Source organism: Hippopotamus amphibius, chromosome 1, assembly GCF_030028045.1.
Source record: "Hippopotamus amphibius kiboko isolate mHipAmp2 chromosome 1, mHipAmp2.hap2, whole genome shotgun sequence".
NCBI lineage: Eukaryota > Metazoa > Chordata > Mammalia > Artiodactyla > Hippopotamidae > Hippopotamus > Hippopotamus amphibius.
Window position 1 is genome coordinate 142,999,745 of NC_080186.1, and position 20,898 is coordinate 143,020,642.

The window sequence follows — 20,898 nt, forward strand, 5'->3', positions numbered from 1 at the left end:
CCACGTGATTCCTTCCTTTATCCCATCTCTGAAAACCTGGCTGATAATGGGCAGGAGCATAGGCCAACCATAAGACTCTATTTTCTCTTCCATCCAATAGAAAGAGGCGATAGGCATAGGTTCAGCTTTTGTGACTTCCCCCCGCCCCCTTTGAGCCCGCCCCTCCACTCCTCCAGATTCGGCATTTGACAACTCGTCTGGCCAATGAGAAGTTCCTACTCTGTATGGGAAGGATGGGCTGACTGGATGATAGACGTCCTCTCCTGACCAATGGACTATCACAAGTGCGGGAGGGGTGTAGGACAGAACCAATGGCGCGGTGCCAATAACGAGCATCGGGGCAAGGGCGGGACAAAACTGTCCGCGGGAGGGAGGGGAAGGCCCAGGGAACCAAGCAGCGCTGCTGCCGCCGCCGCCGCCGCTGCAGCCCGAGTTGGAGGAGGGAGAAGCCAGGAAGAAAATGGCGGCCGTGGCTGCAGAGGCGGCAGCGACTGCAGCGTCCCCCGGGGAGGGGGGCGCCGGCGAGGCCGAGCCGGAGATGGAGCCCATCCCCGGCAGCGAGGCCGGCACTGACCCCCTCCCGGTCACAGCCACTGAGGCATCTGTGCCGGACGCCGAGGCCGACGGGCAGCAGTCCTCTCCTCAGGCCGAAGAGCCGCCGCTCCCGCCGCCGCCGCCGCCGCCGGGGGAGCTCGCCCGCAGCCCGGAGGCGGCGGGGCCGGAGCTGGAGCCTGAGGAGAAGCTGCCCGCCCGGGTGGTGGAGCCGGCGGCAGCCGCGCCTCCGGAAGGGCCCGGCCTTCCACCTTCCCCTGCACCGCCGCCCGCGGAGCCCCCGGCTCCCGAGGAGCGTCAGGAACCGCCGCTGCCCCAGCCCGCAGCCCCGGCGCTCGTGCCGCCGGCGGGCGGGGACTCCGCCGTGTCGCAGCTCATCCCAGGCTCGGAGGTGCGGGTCACGCTGGACCACATCATTGAGGACGCGCTCGTCGTGTCGTTCCGCCTCGGGGAGAAGCTTTTCTCCGGGGTCCTCATGGATCTGTCCAAAAGGTACCGCGCCCGCCCACAGCACGCCCCCGGGGAGGGAGCGAGCCCGGGTGGCCCAGTCACGCCGGGCCCCCGCCTCTCAGGTGCCCCGCCGCCTGCGCCGCCCTCGGGTCCCGCGCGGCGCGTGGCGCGCGCTCCGTGTGGGGCAGGCGCGCGGGGCCGCGAGAGGGCGGTCCCTGCCCCAGGTGGGCGCCTGTGGGGCAGGTGTGCCGCCGGGTGAGGGGCGCGGTGCTTGACGGGCTCGCGGCTCTCACCCCCCCGTCCTGGCCTCCTTCCGCGACCTGGCCCTGCTCACCCACACTGGGGCGGGTGGGTTCATGCAAAATGCAGAAGGATTTTCGCAGAGAAGGGGGTGCTGGGTGGGGGAGATTGCTCAGTTCTCAAATTAACCTTTAATTTTAATGAGGTTGGAGAAAGGGGTGTGTGCATTGGGGTTCCCGAAAGGTTAACTGTCAGCCCTTATAAGGGGAAGGACATTTATTAAAAATGAGCCCTTTGACTGTTACTGTGAGAACTGATTTCTCCTAGATAACTGTTCAATACGGAAGCACATTTAGCTAATTATAATAACTTTAAGAAGAGTCTAAAGAAGAGATGGGATTTTTTTTTTAAACCTTTAAGATCAAGATGGTGTGGTATAAAAAGTGTTCAAATAGTAACTTCTAAAACTGTAGATACAGTTTAAGCGGTTGAGTTCACCCACAAACCTCTTGTTTTAGCACATTTTCATTATTTAATTTAAATTGTTTATGGGCATTGCTTTAAACAGGTGAAGATACTCTGTTCTAAGTCTAGAGTTAAGTTAACCTTTTTATTCTCTTTTGCAGATATGAAGTGCAGAGACTCCCATTCACGGCTCTCCATTCTGTTTCCTGCAAAAGCACACACTCTGATGGTATCTCACCCATTTAGAAACAGCTTATTTTAGTATGTATTAATTGTAATTGCTTGCCCTCCCATGAAGATACAAGAATCTTTTCTCATTTGGGGAAGAAAGCCATTTAAAATACATAATTGTAGTATGGGAAAAGATGGGAGTGTATATGATTACCTTGAATGTTAAATCAAAAAAATTTTTTTAATTAGTTTCTTTCTCTCTCTTTTTTTTTTTTTAAGTAATTTTGGGTTAGGACTTTTGCACTTTTGTTTTCGTAGCTGGAAAGCAGAGTAAGAGCAGTGTGCTTTCTATTGATGTATGTAATAGCAGAGAGAGTGTGTATGCTCAGTAGTGTGTATGCTATTGAATCAAACAGAAGAGAAGGCCAGTGATTGTGTGAGAATCTGGATTTCAAATCTGCAAAAGGAAGGAGCAAAAAGGTAAGTTGTTTCTGGAAATGGAATGGATAGCACTTTCTTGTTCTGAGGTGCTCATTATTTTGGTGTTTTGTTTTTTAAAATTTTCTTTCATAGGGAATTGCAATTCAATTTTTGAGCTTTGGTCTATTTTACCTACAGTGCTTCTTATTTATAAACAGTATCTTCTTTTGTTGGGAGTGCTATTCTTATGAACCTTGTACATTTTAATGTTTTGAAGTGAAAGGATACTGTCATTAAAGTATTTTTTTTTTTAAAGCCATTAAGGGAAGCATATCAACTTTTCAGTTAACAAATATTTTTTGAGCACATCTGTAAGGCACCTCCTGCCCCCCCGACCCGATATTCTGAATATTATATGTATGAGACACAGTCTGCCTTCTAGAAGCTTATATAGGAGTCACACATGTTGTGGAAATGGTGAGGAAATAAAATAGTATTTTTAAAGTTTAGCACTTCAAGGAATTATTATTGGACCAGTGATTGACTAGTTGAGTATCTTTTTTTCATAATGTAACAAAATTTGGAAAAATAGATCTGCAAATATACTTTGTAATCTGTGCTTACCTTGATTGCATACTTTCATGCAAAGTTTTGGATTTAACTGATGATCCAGGAGATAACTCTTTACAGACTTTACCAAGACCCTGACTGTAGTCTTCAGTTGCTTTAAAAATAACCTGTATCAGGAATTCCTAGGTGGTCCAGTGATTAGCACTCAGTGCTCTCACTGCTCAGACCTGGGTTCCATTCCTGGTCGGGGAACTAAGAGCTTACAAGGCTGCACAGCCAAAAAATAAATAAGTAAAAAATAAAGTAAATAAAAGTTTGTATCCTATTTGAATTGGCCATTGAATGAAGCCTTTAGGTAGAAATAACAAGAGCTTCCTCTATGGGAAAAGAATATGAAAAAGAACAGATAAAGGTATATGTGTAACTAAATCACTTTGCTGTACACCTGAAACTAACACAACATTGTAAATCAACTACATAAAATAAAAATTAAAGCACAAGCTTCCCATTGAGTACCTGTTAAGTACCAGGCTTTGTACCACATGCTTTAATCTTCATAACTCTGGTGGTACTTTTCATTTGTATAGGAGGAAATCTAAGTTCCTTCAATTTGGTCATTTAGCTTGTAAATGGCAAAGTAAGGATTCAGATGTAGGTTGATCTGATTCTAAAGCCTATGATTTTTCTAATTTCCTATAAGAAAAGTAGTTGGGCTGGCAAATTTCCTGTGAAGCAGTAAGTAAAGAATTGCATATTTCTGAAATATAGTGCTGATCTTGATGTTAATAGCTGTATGGGCTAATACAGAGGTTGTTAATGGGTGTTGGAGCCAAGCAGATCCTTTAGTCAGCGCATAGCCATAGAATCTGCTCTGGAGACTCCCCATTTTCTTAGCTGTATACTGGGAATGTAGTAGGCTCTGAGGTCTTGCTTCTTGCCTCTTCAGTGAGATAATCAGGAAAGAATTAACATTTGGGAGGCTCTTAGGTGCATCAATGTATGTGTGCTTTTCTTCAGTCTTCCAAGGGGCCAGTTATTGCTAATTAATTTTTTTATTCTGACATCATGCATGGTACAGAAATGTCTTTTAAAGCTGGAAGAGTTGTCCACCATGTAGAAAAAGTGTTTGGTCCTAGAGTATAGGATTTCACATATGTGTGGATTGATAGAGTTTGCTTTTGTAAGCATTTGTTTGACATTCTTCACCTTCCTGTCACTGCATTTTTTTTTTTTTTGCCTTATTTTTAGAATTATTTGATTGAAGAACATATTTTTGGAGAGAATCCTTCTGTGGAAAAAAGGAGCAGGACACATGTAATTAAAAAAAAAAAAAAGAACAAAACCTAAAGAAAGTGGTACTAAACAGAGTGTGAGGGTACTTGGGTGATGACTTCTAGCACCTGCCTCTCCAGTTAACACCGTGACTTTGGGCAAATCTCTGTGCCTCCCTGGGCTTCGGTCTTTAGTCCTTATGAGGTTAATTCATTTTGACTTTAGGCAGTTCACTTTAAACACAAGTAAGCAAACTTAATGCCTCATTGGCCTGGTTTTCCTGTACCATCCTGGTTTGATTGTTACCTTCTCCTTTCTTTATTCAAAGTAGCTTGCTTTGGCAAATAAATGACACGGTCACCTTAAAAATTAGGATATTTGAATATCTGGTTGAAAATATTTTATGTTGTAGAGTATTTATTTGAAACAGTGCCTTTAAGTTGAGGCATGCATTCTTTAGTTTATTCTAGGCCTCTCCACTATTGTTTTTATACACAGTCCTCTTAGTTTAAATTACCTACCTACTCCTGAATTCATTAGCAATGTCTAATGGCAGTAGTCTAATACTAGCAGATAAAGTCGGTAATAACTAACTCACAAATTCAGTTTGGTTTTCCTATTCTCTTTTCTTCCTTAACCTTATGCTTTTGAAACTTTGACATAGGTACATTTGTTTCTTCATTTAGCATTATATAATAAGCATTCCTTCAGGTTGCCAAACTGTCTTAATGCTTATTTTAGACAGAATTATCAGTGGTTGTACCATAATATTTGTTTGATTTTCTTATGGTAAATGAACATGCATGCATTATGTATTATGGTAAGTGAAAGTCCCTTGCTTCGACATGTATCAACTGTTAGCCAAATGTGTTTCATCACATGCCCACCTCCACTGGATTATTTTGAAGCAAATCCGAACATATCACTTTACCATAAATATTTTGGTATAGATCTCTAAAAAGATAAGGACTTTAAAAATTTAACTACACTAATGTTATCACACCTAAAATAATAGCAACAGTTCCTTTACATCATTATATATGCAGTCAGTGTGTCAAAATCAACATCTAAGTTTTGTTCAAATTAGAATTCAAGTAAAGTTTATACGTTGCAGTTGGTTTAGAATTTTCCTAAGTTTTTCATCCATAGTTCTGCCATTACTTTTATTCCCTTGCAGTTTGTTACTCCAGACTTTTTTGGGTAGAATTTTCCACATTCTGGATTTTTTTTCCGATTGCATCCCATAACATTTTAAAAATAGTTCTTTTCCCTCAAGAGCAAACAGAAGGGACAACTGCAGTCCCCTAAGGGCCTTGTTTTGGGTTACTAGAAATGATACGATATCTCCTGTATGCCTGCAAACTAGGCCTATCCCTTAAACACACCTCCAACTTTAGTAATTCCAAACACAGAAAAATTTAACCAGCCAAAATAATCTGCAAAAAGCCTTCCGCCCAGGCTTCGGGAAAGGTAGTTTCCCAGTCTGCTCAAGCTGTGCTTGAAGGGACACATTTAATGGGACCTGTGGTTTCCTCCTGTATACAAGAGGGATCATTTAAACTGTTTGTTACTGTTCTCCACATCTTCAAAGTTACAGAGCCGCTGTGAAATCCTGAAAACCCTTCCCGGTTGCAGTTTTGGCACCTGGCAGTTTTGGCACCTGACGGTGAGTCAGGGGGCCATGGAGTGAATGCTTGCGTGCAAACCCTTGCACGTTTTGCGGTGCCTGCTTATTAAAGCGTCGCAGCTAGTTGCGTTTCAGAATTGATCTTTTACAAATATTGACTGTGTGTCTGTGCGGGTTGCTTTAAAAAGAATTGAGGTGATTTCTTTAGAAATCTTCAGATTTCACTAAGTTCTTAAGACAGTTTGTAGCTTTACTTGTTTTTTAAGGAAATATAAACCAAGACAATGATTTTTTTTCTTTACAGAGATCATGAAACGTATGGTGCAATAGCCCTACTTTTGGTGGGAAAAATGTACAGCCATTCTGGTGAAGCAGTGAGTAGTGGTATGAGTAGCTTATACTAAGCATCCAGGTTGAGAATTTAGGACCTCAAGTAGTATGCCTGAATGATCTGTGTTGAGTTGTACATATTTAAAACACTTTTAATATTTTTTGATGATTATTCTGCTTATATCCCAAAGTGTTGATAAAGGGCTTCCACAGTAAAGTAGCACTGCCACAGGTGGTAATCACTTTCTGACCCAGGCAGCTGTAGGACACCCACTGCTGTGCTGACATGTATTCCTGTATCAAGAGTGAGCTCTTCATCGCTTGTTGGACTGCAGTGCTTTATTTTTTTTGGAAATGATTAGTTGTTGGACATTAAAGTCTAGTTTGAATATAGAGAATCATGTAACATCAGAGTATTAGATAAATTTTATAAACTGGATAATTAGATGTGTTACATAAAAATTATGCCAGGCATGTTTTATTGGAGTTGGGTCTCTAATGAGGTTAATTTTCAGCCTTTTATGTGTAAATAAGACCATACTTCACTGTGTACTGTTTCAAAGCAAAGCTCCTGATGAAACCAGGTTTAATCTTCCTAAGATCAGTTTTTCTGTGGGGGGCCATTAAAGAATTTGTGTATTATGTGTTCATCTTCTCTGTTATGGTTGAATTAATTTCACATTGATTAAAAATGAAAGATGTTCTTAGTTATTGGTGCCTCTGAAGTGCATCCTTACTTCTTGATATTTACTGGTCCTGTTCTACCTTTATTTCCTAATTAATTCAGGCACAGCAGCAGAACAGAGCTTGCTTTAGTGGCAGATCTTGCGGGAAAGTGGAGGTTAAGTTATACTCTGGGTGGATTTAACATAGAATGTTTTGGCTAAACATCTTTTGGGCAGTTCTCAAAACAAATGTGCTTAAGATTTCTGAGCACTACTCCACCAGTTTGTTTTTAGAAAGGTGATTCTGATGCAGATGATTCTTAGAGCATATTTGGAGATAACTGACTTTTAGGAGGTAGTTTTGCCAAAATGGTAGGACCATAAATTTGTTAAACCTGTTTTTAAAGTTATTGGGTAATTTGATTGGAATGTAATTACAAAGTAAGCAGTATATATGGGGATGAGCTACTTGGGTGGTAGATCCAGATCCTTTTTGTAGAACTGCTAATTAGACTTGCAAATTGTTTCTTAAATCTGGTTGCCCACTAGAAGTTTAAGTAGTCCATAATTTTTGTCTCTTTCCTTTTGGACCAAGTGGCCTTAAAATAGAATAGTGGTTTTCTTTTAAAGCACATACCTCCTATAAGGTTTGCCTTCACTTTTCTGCTTAGTCCCACCATCTAGGAAGGTTGCCAGACTTTACTTTCTGTAATTAATAATAGCTACTATGTATTTCCCACTCCTGTTTTTGGCATTGTGCCAAGCACTTTGTGTACATTGTTTCATTTTACTCTAGAAATGGAATGAAGTTAAATTCTATTAATCCCCATTTCACAGATAAAGACACCAAGCCTCAGAGAGATTAAATTGCCTAAAACCATAAGTGGTAGACGCCTTTTTGTTTAGGGAATAAGATGAACAGCTGAGGGTCACAGCAGTTTGTGAGAATTACATTTTGTGATCTGAATAGGAAAGCACTAAGAAATTGAAGATGCCTTTTTGAATGATACGCAGTTCTCTAAGATTTGAAAACAACCCTGTTCTAATTCTAATACATTTAACTATATTTTGCCATTACCATTTAGCTTACGATTTTGGTGGGGAGTTACCCTGGTAGGTAGAAATGGCAGAGCACTCTCTTTCTCACTCCAACAGGAATAGCTGCTTGGTTTTAAAATATGAACTGCTCTTCAGTTCAATTCAGTGAATTCTTTGGGCATTTTTGAAAATGGGGTTTCTTCTTCATATATGGTCCTAGGTCTTAAATGTTTTGCCTCGGTTGGCCTGGCCCTGGCAACAGTGGAGTCCACTTCATCATGGGAGGAATCACAAAATGTCAGATTTGAAGCTCGTTGAGCACAAGATCAGCATTAAGTGCTGGATGATTGAATTGGAAAAGAATTTAAAGACTAACATATAGTAAGTTGTTGGACAACCTGTTTTTGGTAAAATAGAAATAGTGAAATAAATCGACTAAACTGCCTTTTAAAAGAAGTCCATCTGTTGAGAAATAACTCAGACCTCTGTGTGGTAGACCCTATTGAACATAATACAAAAGAAACATCCAAAGTACTTAGAAATCATAATGGAAACATAGAGAACTTAAAACTGCTTATTGGTGTGTTAAAGCCAGGACCAAGGGAATTCTTTTCAAGTGTTTGAAAACTGTGATGAGTATTTATGTTAATAATTAAAAACATTCTTTTATGCCAGTGTTCATTTTCTTGGGAAAATGTCAAGTATCTTTCTCTAAGTGATGTACAAAAATGAAGTCAAGATTTGTCTGCTCTTAAAAATATTTTGCCACTTTGTGGTGGCAAACCATTTTCCTGAATGGTTTTTTAAAAAGAAGAATTTACTGTTAGGGAGTTAAATAATTGAGTACCATACAGATGTTGTGACCAATTTTGCTTTTAAAAATACTGAAGCGTTAGTGTTTTCTCCATAGTTGTTTCCATTTTTATTTCCAAAATATCCAGGTAAGCTGTTTTTAGAGGATTGTTTGAAGGTACATGAGTGAGAGCTTAAAATCTAAATTATTCACGTTTAACTTCTTTTTTCCCTCGCTCCAAAAGCTATATTTATAAGAGGGGATTGCATAGACATTTTAAAAGATTGAGTAAATTCTTATGGTTACAGAGATGTTCTTTTAAAACTTTCATGCAGCCTGCCCCTGCTCCCCACCCCCAGTTAATTTTATTTTATTTATTTTTATTTATTTATTTTTTCCCCAGTTGATTTTAAAAGATACTTCCTGGCATTCGTGTTCATAATTGGTGGGTGTTTTGTTTGTATGTTGCTGAAGTCATCCTCCGTCCCTCCTTACCCATTTGGGTACCCACAGTCCCCTGCAGATTGCCCTTGTAATACTTGGGGATACTTGTAATACTTTTAATTAAAAACATCCATTCACTCAGTTAACAAAGTTGAATATATTTTAATTTTACTATAATAATAGTTACCATATATTATGTCTACTTACTGTGTAACTAGGCCCTATGGTAAGCCCTTAATTAATCTTGAAATTAATCTTGACAATTCTATCAAGTTACTTAACTGCAATTCCAATATCCAAAAAGCTCTGAAAACTGAACCTTCTGTTAATTTTTTGGTGGCAAAACCTAACCTGACTGAAATTATGTGAGGATATTTTATGTATTTATCCCATTTAGCATGAATGTTCTTTCATTTCACTGCTGAAATAGTAATATGCTTGATGGTAGAGTGCTTATTATTTATTTGAAAACTGAGAAATTCTGAACTCTGTCCATCTCCATTTGGTTCAGAAAAGAGTACGTGGACCTGTTAGCTCCTCCACTCCCTTAGAGGGGACATGGAGGTGGAGGAGAGGGGTTAAGTAACTTGCTGAAGTGAGGGGAAGCAGAAGTAGTAGTGGTTAAGAAACTGACTTTGGGTCCACTGCCTGGATTCCCATCTTGGCTCTACTGCCGTATGATCTTGGGAAGGCCATTAAACTCTGTGCTTGAGTTTGATCAACTATAAATTGTGATGATAAATCAATTGATGTAAATAAGTACATATTTAAAATAGTGCCGGGCACATAGTAAGTGCTATATAGTTGGTAACTATTAATGCTTTTATGAAGTAGCTACAAAGTGGCAGAACTAAGATGACAGCAGCTATTATAGTCACTTAAATCGATTTGCTTGAATAGCCACTTGACCTAAATGTATTGTGGCCTACAGTATAATCTGCATCTTCAAAATACCTTGGAAAAAGTGTGGAAGCATCAGGTAATACTGGTGAAGTATAACTTTCCCCTTTTAATAAGGAAGGATGACATTTATATTTTACGAGGGAATGAGACAGCTAGGAGTGTTCGTGATGGATGGTGGAGGATGTATCTCAATCGTTTCTTCCCAGTAACCCCCTGGGGACCAGATGGCTTGTGAGGAAATTATGGGCTTTGTCATGAAGAAAAAGTTATAGTCTCATTAGGGAAATTTAGTCCTTATGGTCTTTCTGCTTCTTATATGGTTTTAAAACATAATTGAAAAGGGCTCACCTTTGAGAATGACAAAGACTAGTATAGCTGAACTTTTTAACAAAGTGATTTACACTTTTGGTCCCGTTACTGTATAATCAGAAGCCTTCACTGGCCTTGTCTTTTTGAGAGACTAGTATTCTTCATCCATCACACTCCTACTTAACCCTCCCTCATACACACTCTCACCAGCATGCCCTCTTTTTCTGCCAGATGGTTTTCTGCATTTTATTGCTTATTTAAGCCTCTGAATCTTTACCTGTCCTCTGTGGATGGGGGTGTCAGTTTGCTGACTGCTAATTCCTACGCTACATCTTTTCACCTGTTGGTGTTTACTGCACCTGCTCAGTGTTTCACTTTTTTAAACCAACTTAAGTTGGTTACCAACATTCAAAAATGAGCAACCACTCTGCCACTCCTCTGTTTTGTTCTTTACTTAATCTGCTTGGGCCCTTCCAGGTATAGTCTGTTCCCTGCAAAGCTCATTCCCTAATCACTAATCCGCAGTGCTCTCTTTCCTTCTAGTCTATAGCCTCTTTTGGCAGTGACGGTTGGATTCTAAGTCTCACCTTTTGCAGTTAGGTCCTAGGGCTGGGACCTAGTTTTATACTATCTGACTAATTAGCATACTTGTATTTGAATAGAGTTTGTGCTTAGTAGTACTTGAGGTGAGTTTGCTGGCATTTATGCTTAAGTAGAACACATTTTGTTTTTTATATACTTTCTTTGCTTGAAAGTTTTTTTTTTTTTTTTTTCTTGGCTGTGCCACAGCATGCGGGATCTTAGTTCTCCAACCAGGGATCGAACCCATGCCCAGTGAGTGGAAGCTTGGAGTCTTAACCACTGGATTGCCAGGAAAGTCCCTACTTGAAAGTTTTGATGGAACTGAGATGTAAACTAAATTTAAGATTATACTTTTTAGAATAATTTTTAAACTTTATTTGTAAATATTTCAAAGCAGAGAACTCAAACTCTTTATCTAGATGCACTGATTAACATTTTGCCACATTTGTTTTATCATTCTTTATATAAACATGTTTTTCCCTTGAACTATTTGAGAGTAGGTTGCATGCATCATTCTCCTTTACCCTTTAATACTTGAATATTTCCTAAGATCAAAGATATTCTCGTACATAATGATAGTATAGTTTTCAAATTCAGGAAACAATGAGAGAACTTTTATCTGTTTTGTAGCCTGTATTTCATTACTTTGTCAATTTTCCAAGAAATGTCCTTCAAAACTTTTTTCCTCCAGTAAAAGATCATGTATTACATTTAGCTGCAATATAATATAGAATATATGTGATGGGGACTGTTCCTCAATTTAGGGTTGTCTGATACTTGCTCTGGAGAGGCTCAGTTATAAGGCAGTGCTGTATAACGTGGTGCTCAGGGCACCACATCTGTGGGCATGTGATCGTCATGGGCCCTCATTGGTGAATATTCACTTAAGTCCTTCCTCAGGTCAGGGTGTTGTCCTGTTACTCTCCAGTGTAATCACTCTTTCCCCTGCACTAATAATTCCTTTACTACCATGGAAATATTCTGCTTCTCATCAAACTTGCCCCTCTTCATTAGGCAGACAATTAAGAACATTTTTAATTGTGGTAAAAAACAAAATATACCATCTTAGTCATATTTAAGTGTATATAGTTCAGCAGTGTTAAGTACATTCGCAATGTTGTGAAGCAAATCTCTAGAACTTTTTTATCTTGCAAAACTAAAACTTTATATGCATTAAACAACTCCTGTTTTTTCCCTCCCCCAAGTCCCTGGCAACCTTCTACTTTTTGTTTCTATGACTCTGACTACTTCAGATATCTTATATAAGTGGAATCATGCACTGTCTTTTTTTGATGGACTTACTTCACTTAGCATAATGTATTCAAGGTTCATACATGTAGCGAGTGACAGGATTTGTTTTAAGGCTGAATAGTATCACAGTGTATGTATGCACCACATTTTGTTTATCCATTTGTCTGTTAATAGACATTTGGGTGGTTTCTATCTTTTGGCTGTGGTGAATGCTGCTTTGTATACGGGTGTGCAAATATCTCTGAGACCCTTTTTCAATTATTTTGGCTATATACCCAGAAGTGGATGTGCTGGCTTGTATTTTAAATTTTTTGAGGCATAGATACACATTTTATTATAAAATTTTAGGACTTCCTAGGTGGCGCCATGGTTAAGAATCTCCCTGCTAATGCAGGGGACATGGGTTCGATCCCTGTCCCAGGAGGATACCACATGCCATGGAGCAACTAGGCCTGTGCGCCACAACTATTCAGCCTGAGCTCTGGAGTCTGTGAGCCACAACTACTGAAGCCCATGTGCCTAGAGTCTGTGCTCTGTAACAAGAGAAGTCACTGCAGTGAGGAGCCCATGCACCACAATGAAGAGTAGCCCCTCTCACCACAACTAAGGAAAGCCCACATGCAGCAACGAAGACCCAACATAGCCAATAAACAAATAAATAACTAAAACAACTTTATTTAAAAAAAAATAATAAAATAAAATTTTATATTGCATGTAGCTGACTATTGAACTAATTTCATTTGTCCTGAGATTAAACTCTGACATAATAACCAATCTTGCACAGATGAAATGTGAACCAAAATAAGCTTGTTTCAGTTTTCCCTCCTTTAAGATTGAACCTTTCGTCAATTTAAGGAGGGAGGTAGTTTCTTAAAACATCTGCTTGAAATGAAATACCTCTAGATGTTTTTTAAAATGGGTTAATTGCATATCATTTTTTCCTACTGTAGGTTCTTTAAGAGAAAAGAATTCTGGGAGGGAAAGCATTCTTTTTGTCTTATTTGATATATTTACTGGAAGGAAGTTTGGTCCAGAAAGAACACTGGGCCTGTCTCAACTAACCCACCTGAACTTTTTTTCTGAGCATTTGTTTCACATTTACATTAGCTGAAGATTTTTTTTCACAGTGATTTTTCTCTTGCCTTGACACAAAATATTAAGCCCCAGTATTCTCCCTCCTCAAAATTTTAACACTCATTACTCCCTAAATTATTAAGATGATAGCTAGTTTTAAGACTTTTTATAGATTCACAGGAATTTGCAGATAGTGCAGAGAGGTCTCTTGTATACTTTACCTGGTTTTCCCCAAAAACTATTTTAAATTAAGCCATAATACCTGAGTAATTTTCCTTTAGAATTTTTGGGTACAAAAGATTGTAAATGGGTAAGGGTTAGAATGAGTCACGGATACATTATAAATACCCGCATGCTGCACAAAGAAGGGGAGGGGAAGGGAGAGAGAGAGTTTGAGTCTTATTACTCAACTCTGAGTATTTGTAAAAAAGTTCTTTTAGGAAAAGTGCAAGTCAGCTTTCCACCTCCTGACTAATCATTAAAATCTTCCTCTCTGAGGTTGCTCTTTGGTGAGAATTCACATGGGACATAAACATCTTCACTTTAGAAAAAGCTAAAGCAGACATGCCTGCTAAAAATTTAGATCCTTCTTTCCATCCTAGGGGAGCCTTACTATTCAGTATTGGGGCAGGGCTTAAGAATCTCCATTTTCAAACACCACCGAATGTTATTGTGTTGCAGATTTCCCCTACTATATTTGAGAAATTAGATTTTAGGGTTTTTAGGAAACCATAATTTTTTTGCTACTTTATATACTTATTAAGGTTACAGTTTCATAAGTCAATGGCTCAAACTTTTGAGCATAGTTAAAAATATATTTTACCTGTAGACCCCTGTATATACACACATATATATACATGAAATAGATTCATTGCAGTTACATATATTTACACTCTTTATTTAAATCATAGTTGTGACCCATGAAATTGATTTTGCAACCAACCTCTCCACACTCAGTTTGAAAACACGGCCATGGTATTAAGTGCTGTCCATGGAAGAGTAACAGCATGATTACTAAGGTGGAGCAGGATATTGATTCCCCTTTTCCTCTTAATTTATCTTTCTGATTCTTTGAGGAAGTTTTATTATCAGTTAAAAATATTTTTCTTCTTTTGCCAGCCCACTACCCACAATTACCAGTTTGGTGGCGGCTTTTTTTTTCTTTTGGTGCCTGCAGTTTCTGTTCATCATTACACAATTAAGTGCCTCCCTATGTTATTAAAAACATTTAATGCTTCTATTTTATATGCTTAAAAAGGAAAGGCACGGAAGAAAAAAAAATCCATAAGTGAAATTAATGTTGTTATTAAACTCCATGAAGGTAGACATCAGATTTGACAGCTTATTTGATATAAACAGCTTTAAAGTAATTGGCTTGGGCTTCCCTGGTGGCACAGTGGTTAAGAATCTGCCTGCCAATGCAGGGGACACGGGTTCAAGCCCTGGTCCAGGAAGATCCCACATGCCGCAAAACAGCTAAGCCCATGCGCCACAACTACTGAGCCTTTGCTTTACAGCCTGTGAGCAACAGCTGTTGAGCCTGTGTGCCACAACTACTGAAGCCTGAGTGCCTAGAGCCCATGGTCCACAAGAGAAGCCACCACAATGAGCAGCCCATGCACAGCAATGAAGAGTAGCCCCCACTCTGCAACTAGAGAAAGCCCGCGCAGCAACGAAGACCCAATGCAGCCAATAATTAAATAAATTTATTTAAAAAAAAAGTAATTGGCTGGATCATCCTCACATTGAGATAATAAATTAGAGATACAGAAAGGATCCCAAACTCTGGTAAATTATTAGTTGAAAGTAAGATCAAATTACTTAAAAGAAGCATAAATTACTTTTCTTAGCCAAGAAAAATGACTAACATTTATTGACCTATTACTCATCCCCTGAATTCTCTAAGGTAGGAAATAGTATAACTCCCTTTTACATATGCAGGGAGGTTTAGTACTGCTTGAGGGACACAAAAGAAACTTTTAGGGAGGTTTAGTACTGCTTGAGGACACAAAAGAAACTTTTAGATGATTGTGGTTTAGTTATTCTTGAAGGAAATTTGTTCTTTTCCCAGTTATGGAAACAAGAGAAATTGTCATGGGGCAAAATGATGGCTTATACAAGTTAGAAAATTTTATTGTTAATACAAATAGTGGTGTCACCTAGTAAGTTATATTGTTTTATGTAGCTCTAGATTAAAACACAAAACTAACCTCTTCCTGTCACCTTGAAAAAGTAGTTGTTGAGCACCTACATATAAGATAAGACCAAATGCTCAAAGTGCCTTGCAATTAAGTAGTCAGGAAGCAAACGCTTGGGTATGAAATGCTACGCTAGAATAGAAAGCTACTTTTTTTTTTTTTAATTGAAGTCTGGTTGAATTGAAAGCTACTTTTTTTGCAAAGTCTATAATGTGAGGAGTATGTCCTTCCTTTGTGGATTAGCACAGATCCAAACTTGTCCCACCCTAGGTAAAAAAGGCTTTCCTGTTTGTGGTTTGTATTTGCTAAAAGTTGTTGGTTTATGGTAGCCAAGCTAACAAAAGACTTCAGGAGGAAAACCAATTAGGCACTGGAAACATATCTTGATGTTGGCTCTTCATATACCCCTGCCCAAGTTTAGGTGTATCTGCAGCCCTAAGAACTTCATCTCAAGATTTCTTTCCAACAAAGAATTCTGTACCTTTTTCTGGACAAAGGACATTTTAGAGAATCTGAAAACCAAGACTTATTCTCCAGAAAAACAGACCTATACAAACATTTGTATCTTATAATGTCAGGGGTTCTGCCTGACTACTTGAAGCCAGTTCTTGAGTTCTCAGCACCTCTGCTTTAGAAGATTGGCATTAGAATTGTATTGCGTTCAATACTGTTTGACTCAATTAGTGCTTAAAATTAGCATGTTAACATGTACATGATGAAATTATTTGGTAGTGTGATTTTATTTTTATGTGCAGCAGTTGGAGTATAGCAAGTTTAGATTTAAGGGTTCTTGATGTTTAAACTAGTTATTCCTAAGTCTACATGAGAAACACGGTCATTTGACCCGTTTTATTAGAAACTGATAATTGTAGAGATTCGTGTTCTATACCAGTGCTTTGCAAACTGGGTCTGGACCTGTAAGGGAGTTTTGAAATCAATTTAATGTATCTGACTAGCATAAAAACAAATGAAAATACACTAGAGTAGAAAAAAATATAATTATGTATCATATAAGGTCAAGTATTCAGTGAAACTTTCGCCTGTGTGTATATTTATATATGTATATATGCATGCATGTGTACATGCATAAACATATTGGATTGCCATGTGAAAGTATTTCTTAATGTATGATGTGATTTTATGAAACTGGAAAGCCATAGCTATATACCTGTCTGCTTTTGCGATAATTTGAATATCCGAATTTCTAGTATTTTTTTGTGGGTTTTTTTTTTTCGGGGTATGGGGGTGGGGTGGATGAAGGGCTTAGGAGTTAGGGTAGAACAGTAGAGAAGCATATGCCTTTGAATCTTTAGTGTTTAAACAATAAAGTTGAGATGGGATTTTACTGATTCAATATTTTGGAGTAGTCAAGGCTGAATTTGCTTTGTGAAGCTTTTGAAAGCTATTATATCCAGAGGAAGATATATGTATGTTACAAATTTATCGTTGCATTTACTGGACATGTGGTCTATAGTTGAGCAAATGTTATATCAGATGACAGTAAATATTAAGCTATCTGATAGAACACCTTTACTGATTCAAGCCTGGAAAGATCTATTTTAAATAACACTAGCTATTTTGGCATTGCTTAGAGCAACTATTGAGTATTTCTTATTGAGTATATACCTAGAATGTAAGACCAAAAAAAATGAAAGGGTTTGGGACTTTTGCAGGGAGGTGGTCTGTAGGTTTTTGGTTTTGTTTTTTAAAGTGAAATAGTTTTCAGGAAAGGTCATACAAATAAACATCAAGTAGTGTTTCAGGAAACTGAATTATAAACACTAACTTAACGGCTTCTTTTTTTCCTTTCATTTCTTTCAAAGGTTTGGGCCCCATGGGATCCCTGTGACAGTATTTCCCAAAAGGGAATATAAGGATAAACCTGAAGCCACGCAGCTCCAAAGTAATACATTCCAAGAAGGGACGGAAGTCAAGCGTGAAGTGAATGGTGCTGTTCCCCATGACCCTTCTCCTGTCCCGCCTCCCGAGCTGAGCTTGGCCGAAAGCCTGTGGACTTCCAAACCACCACCTCTCTTCCACGAAGGAGCACCCTATCCTCCCCCTTTGTTTATCAGGGACACATATAACCAATCAATACCTCAGCCACCTCCTCGGAAAATTAAACGACCCAAGAGAAAAATGTACAGGGAAGAACCTACTTCAATAATGAATGCTATTAAACTACGACCCAGGCAAGTCTTGTGTGACAAATGTAAAAACAGTGTTGTTGCTGAAAAAAAAGAAATTAGAAAAGGTAGTAGTGCAAGTGACTCTTCTAAATATGAAGATAAAAAACGGAGAAATGAAAGTGTAAGTACTGTGAACAAAAAACTGAAAACTGACCATAAGGTGGATGGGAAAAACCAAAATGAAAGCCAGAAAAGAAATGCTGTGGTTAAGGTTTCAAACATTGCTCACAGCAGAGGCAGAGTAGTGAAAGTTTCTGCTCAGGCAAATACATCAAAAGCTCAGTTAAGTACTAAAAAAGTGCTCCAGAATAAGAACATGGATCATGCAAAAGCTCGGGAAGTGTTGAAAATTGCCAAAGAAAAGGCACAGAAGAAGCAGAGTGAAACCTCTACGTCCAAAAATGCACATTCAAAAGTCCATTTCACACGTCGATATCAGAATTCTAGCTCAGGTTCCCTTCCACCCCGGGTTCGTTTAAAACCACAGAGGTACAGGAATGAAGAAAATGACTCTTCTCTGAAGACAGGACTGGAGAAAATGCGGAGTGGCAAGATGGCACCTAAGCCCCAGTCTCGCTGCACCTCTACCCGCTCAGCAGGTGAGGCCCCTTCAGAAAATCAGAGTCCCTCCAAAGGCCCTGAAGAGGCCAGCAGGGAGGTTCAGGACACAACTGAAGTGCTTGTGCCTGATGAGCAGGATGAACCACAGACACTGGGCAAAAAGGGCAGCAAAAGCAATATCTCTGTTTACATGACCCTAAATCAAAAGAAATCTGACTCTTCCAGTGCTTCAGTGTGTAGCATTGATAGCACAGATGATTTGAAATCCTCCAACTCTGAGTGTAGTTCTTCTGAAAGCTTTGATTTTCCTCCAGGCTGTATGCATGCACCTTCCACCTCCTCCACTTCCTCCTCTTCAAAGGAAGAGAAAAAGCTCAGTAATTCCTTGAAAATGAAAGTCTTTTCCAAAAACGTCTCTAAGTGCGTCACACCAGATGGCAGGACCATATGTGTAGGGGACATTGTTTGGGCCAAGATATATGGCTTCCCCTGGTGGCCAGCCCGTATTCTTACTATAACTGTGAGCCGGAAAGATAACGGCCTTTTAGTCCGACAGGAAGCCCGTATTTCATGGTTCGGGTCTCCAACAACATCTTTCCTGGCTCTTTCGCAACTCTCCCCCTTTTTAGAAAATTTCCAGTCACGCTTTAATAAGAAGAGAAAGGGCCTGTATCGCAAGGCTATCACAGAGGCAGCTAAGGCTGCCAAGCAGCTGACCCCTGAAGTGCGGGCTCTGTTGACACAGTTTGAGACGTGAACATGGACAGTAAGGTAGGCAAGAACCTTTGGAAGGCACCACAGACTTTCTAATCTAGTTAGGGGTAACTTCTACGAGATAGCTTGGCCAAATTGGAGAGGAAAATTGCACTCAGTTGGCTGCTTTTTTATACTTAACCTTATAGCCATTTGTATATTGAGAAGCTTAAACTGAACAAGCAATCAAATTTTGTCTTAAGTGAGATTTTAGCAGTATTTTTCGGTTTTGAAGTCTAAAACCATCCCAAGGCATAGGAGCCATAGCCTCAACTGAAAATGAATTTTTGCAGGGACTGTTAATTGCTATTTGTACCTAGTACTGTGTGTATGTGTATTTGTATATTCACACATGTAAATATCTGTGTGTGTGTGTATACATAGATACATACATATATAAAACATAGCCTGTCACTGTGTGACACAGGTTGCATATCTGGGATCATAGTAAGGGCTGGTGAGCTGGGGGGAATAGCGAGGATATTTAATGACTACTTGTTCTTAAATTAATGAACACTTAGCCTTTCTATGTGCATAATGGCACGGGTGTTTGATACTTAGATGTTTGACAAACTTGAGATGCTTGTTGTTGAATTGCTGGGGACTGGGGAAATAGCCCAGTATTTGGGATTAAGACTGTCAAGGCTGGTTAGGTCTGAATCATCTCGCTCTCTCTTGTCCAATGGGGACTTAACAAAAACTTTCAAACTTCTGCTTTGGGAGTTTAGATAGGTTTGTCTTTGGATATGTAAATAGTTGATTGCTAAATTTGGTCAGATTTCTCCTGACTGACTGGCTGTTCCTAAATTCTTAGGATACGTCCTGGTAAATTACACTTTGTGAATTAATTGTCATATATGTAATTGTTGCATTTTGGATGTACCTAGTTTGATAATTTTTAAAAAATATTTCCGTTTAAGGTATCTGTTTGCAGGTCAGAAAATGAGAAAATGTAATTGTGTAATGCTCTGAAATGTAAAGAAAACAAGCTGTAAATAAAATCAACTAAATCCAAATTATTTGTGTGTGTTTCTCAAAAAGCTTTGAAAAATTTCAAGATGGTAGAAAATTATTCTTTGTAATAGTGTATAGAGGAGATGAAACAAATCACTTTTATTTTCCTATTTGCCCTATCAGGGAATATATAATCTGAGCATAGATAAAATTCCAATATGTGACTAATCAATATATTCTTAAAATGAGGTTTTGTAGTATAGCGGTCTGATATGCTTCTAGATTTGAGACCCTCCATCCAATTTCTCATAAGTGTATGGACTTTATTTCATTTTTAGCTTTAATATCTCATCACATGCTTTTTGTTTTTTTGGTTTTTTTTTGATAAACATTTGGGTAATTAAAATCAGTCTTTTCTGCTTGATCTTCTGCCTCAGGTATCATTGCTTTTGGGGCTTGTAACTTAGCTCACTATTTTTGTACGTGGTCCATCTGTCCCTAAGATTTGACTTCTTATTTTCCATTTTTAGCTTTGTATTGTTAGTGAAAAATCTGACTGATTGCCTGTGGAGGCAAGTTTCTCCCAAGATTTTTTAAGTTGCTTTCATATTTTATGCGTCCAACTTTTAAATATGATACAATGTCAGTTTGGCACTTTTGGAAACTTGGAACTTTCAAAGAGAGCAACTGTTTGTGGATTTCTAAGTAATGCAGTTTGAAATATCTTAGTTAGTATGGAATTAATTATGAAAAGATTAACACTGAAAATCAATAGTCTTCTCTCAGTTTCCTTAAGGTAATGTACCGATTTCCGCAAAAGCAAGTGGAATTTCTTCTGGGAACTCAGTCAATGCTTTTTGATTATAATAAACACACATTTAAAAAAAAGGTGTTTCAGTTGAATAGAACATATTCTTTCCTGCAAACAGAAATAACTATAGTATTTTTTAAATTCTTTTATTATAACAGGTTGAAAGAAGTTCACTGTGATTGAAGGGTTTTAAGGAAGTATCTTAAAACATTTTTGGAGTATTTGTTTCAGATTAGTGAATTTGTTCATTCAGGTATTTTTGAAAGTTTGAAATCT

At 38.8% G+C, this 20,898-nt stretch overlaps 1 protein-coding gene across 9 annotated transcripts in view; it reads left to right on the forward strand.

The window, feature by feature from the left end:
* The first annotated feature begins 381 nt into the window (after positions 1-381).
* Positions 382-20,898, forward strand: part of PWWP2A (PWWP domain containing 2A) — a 31,768-nt gene continuing 11,251 nt past the window's right edge. For 6 of the 9 annotated variants that reach the window (XM_057729828.1, XM_057729853.1, XM_057729874.1 and 3 more), the window contains exons 1-2: positions 382-1,044; positions 17,178-18,142. In XM_057729828.1, the coding sequence (XP_057585811.1) occupies positions 461-1,044; positions 17,178-18,142 (1,549 nt within the window). In that variant the 5' untranslated portion in view covers positions 382-460. Of the gene's footprint in view, positions 1,045-1,876; positions 2,359-8,020; positions 8,182-17,177; positions 19,867-20,898 lie in introns of those variants that run through there. The other 3 variants (XR_009052873.1, XM_057729810.1, XM_057729817.1) reach the window with 3 other exon arrangements.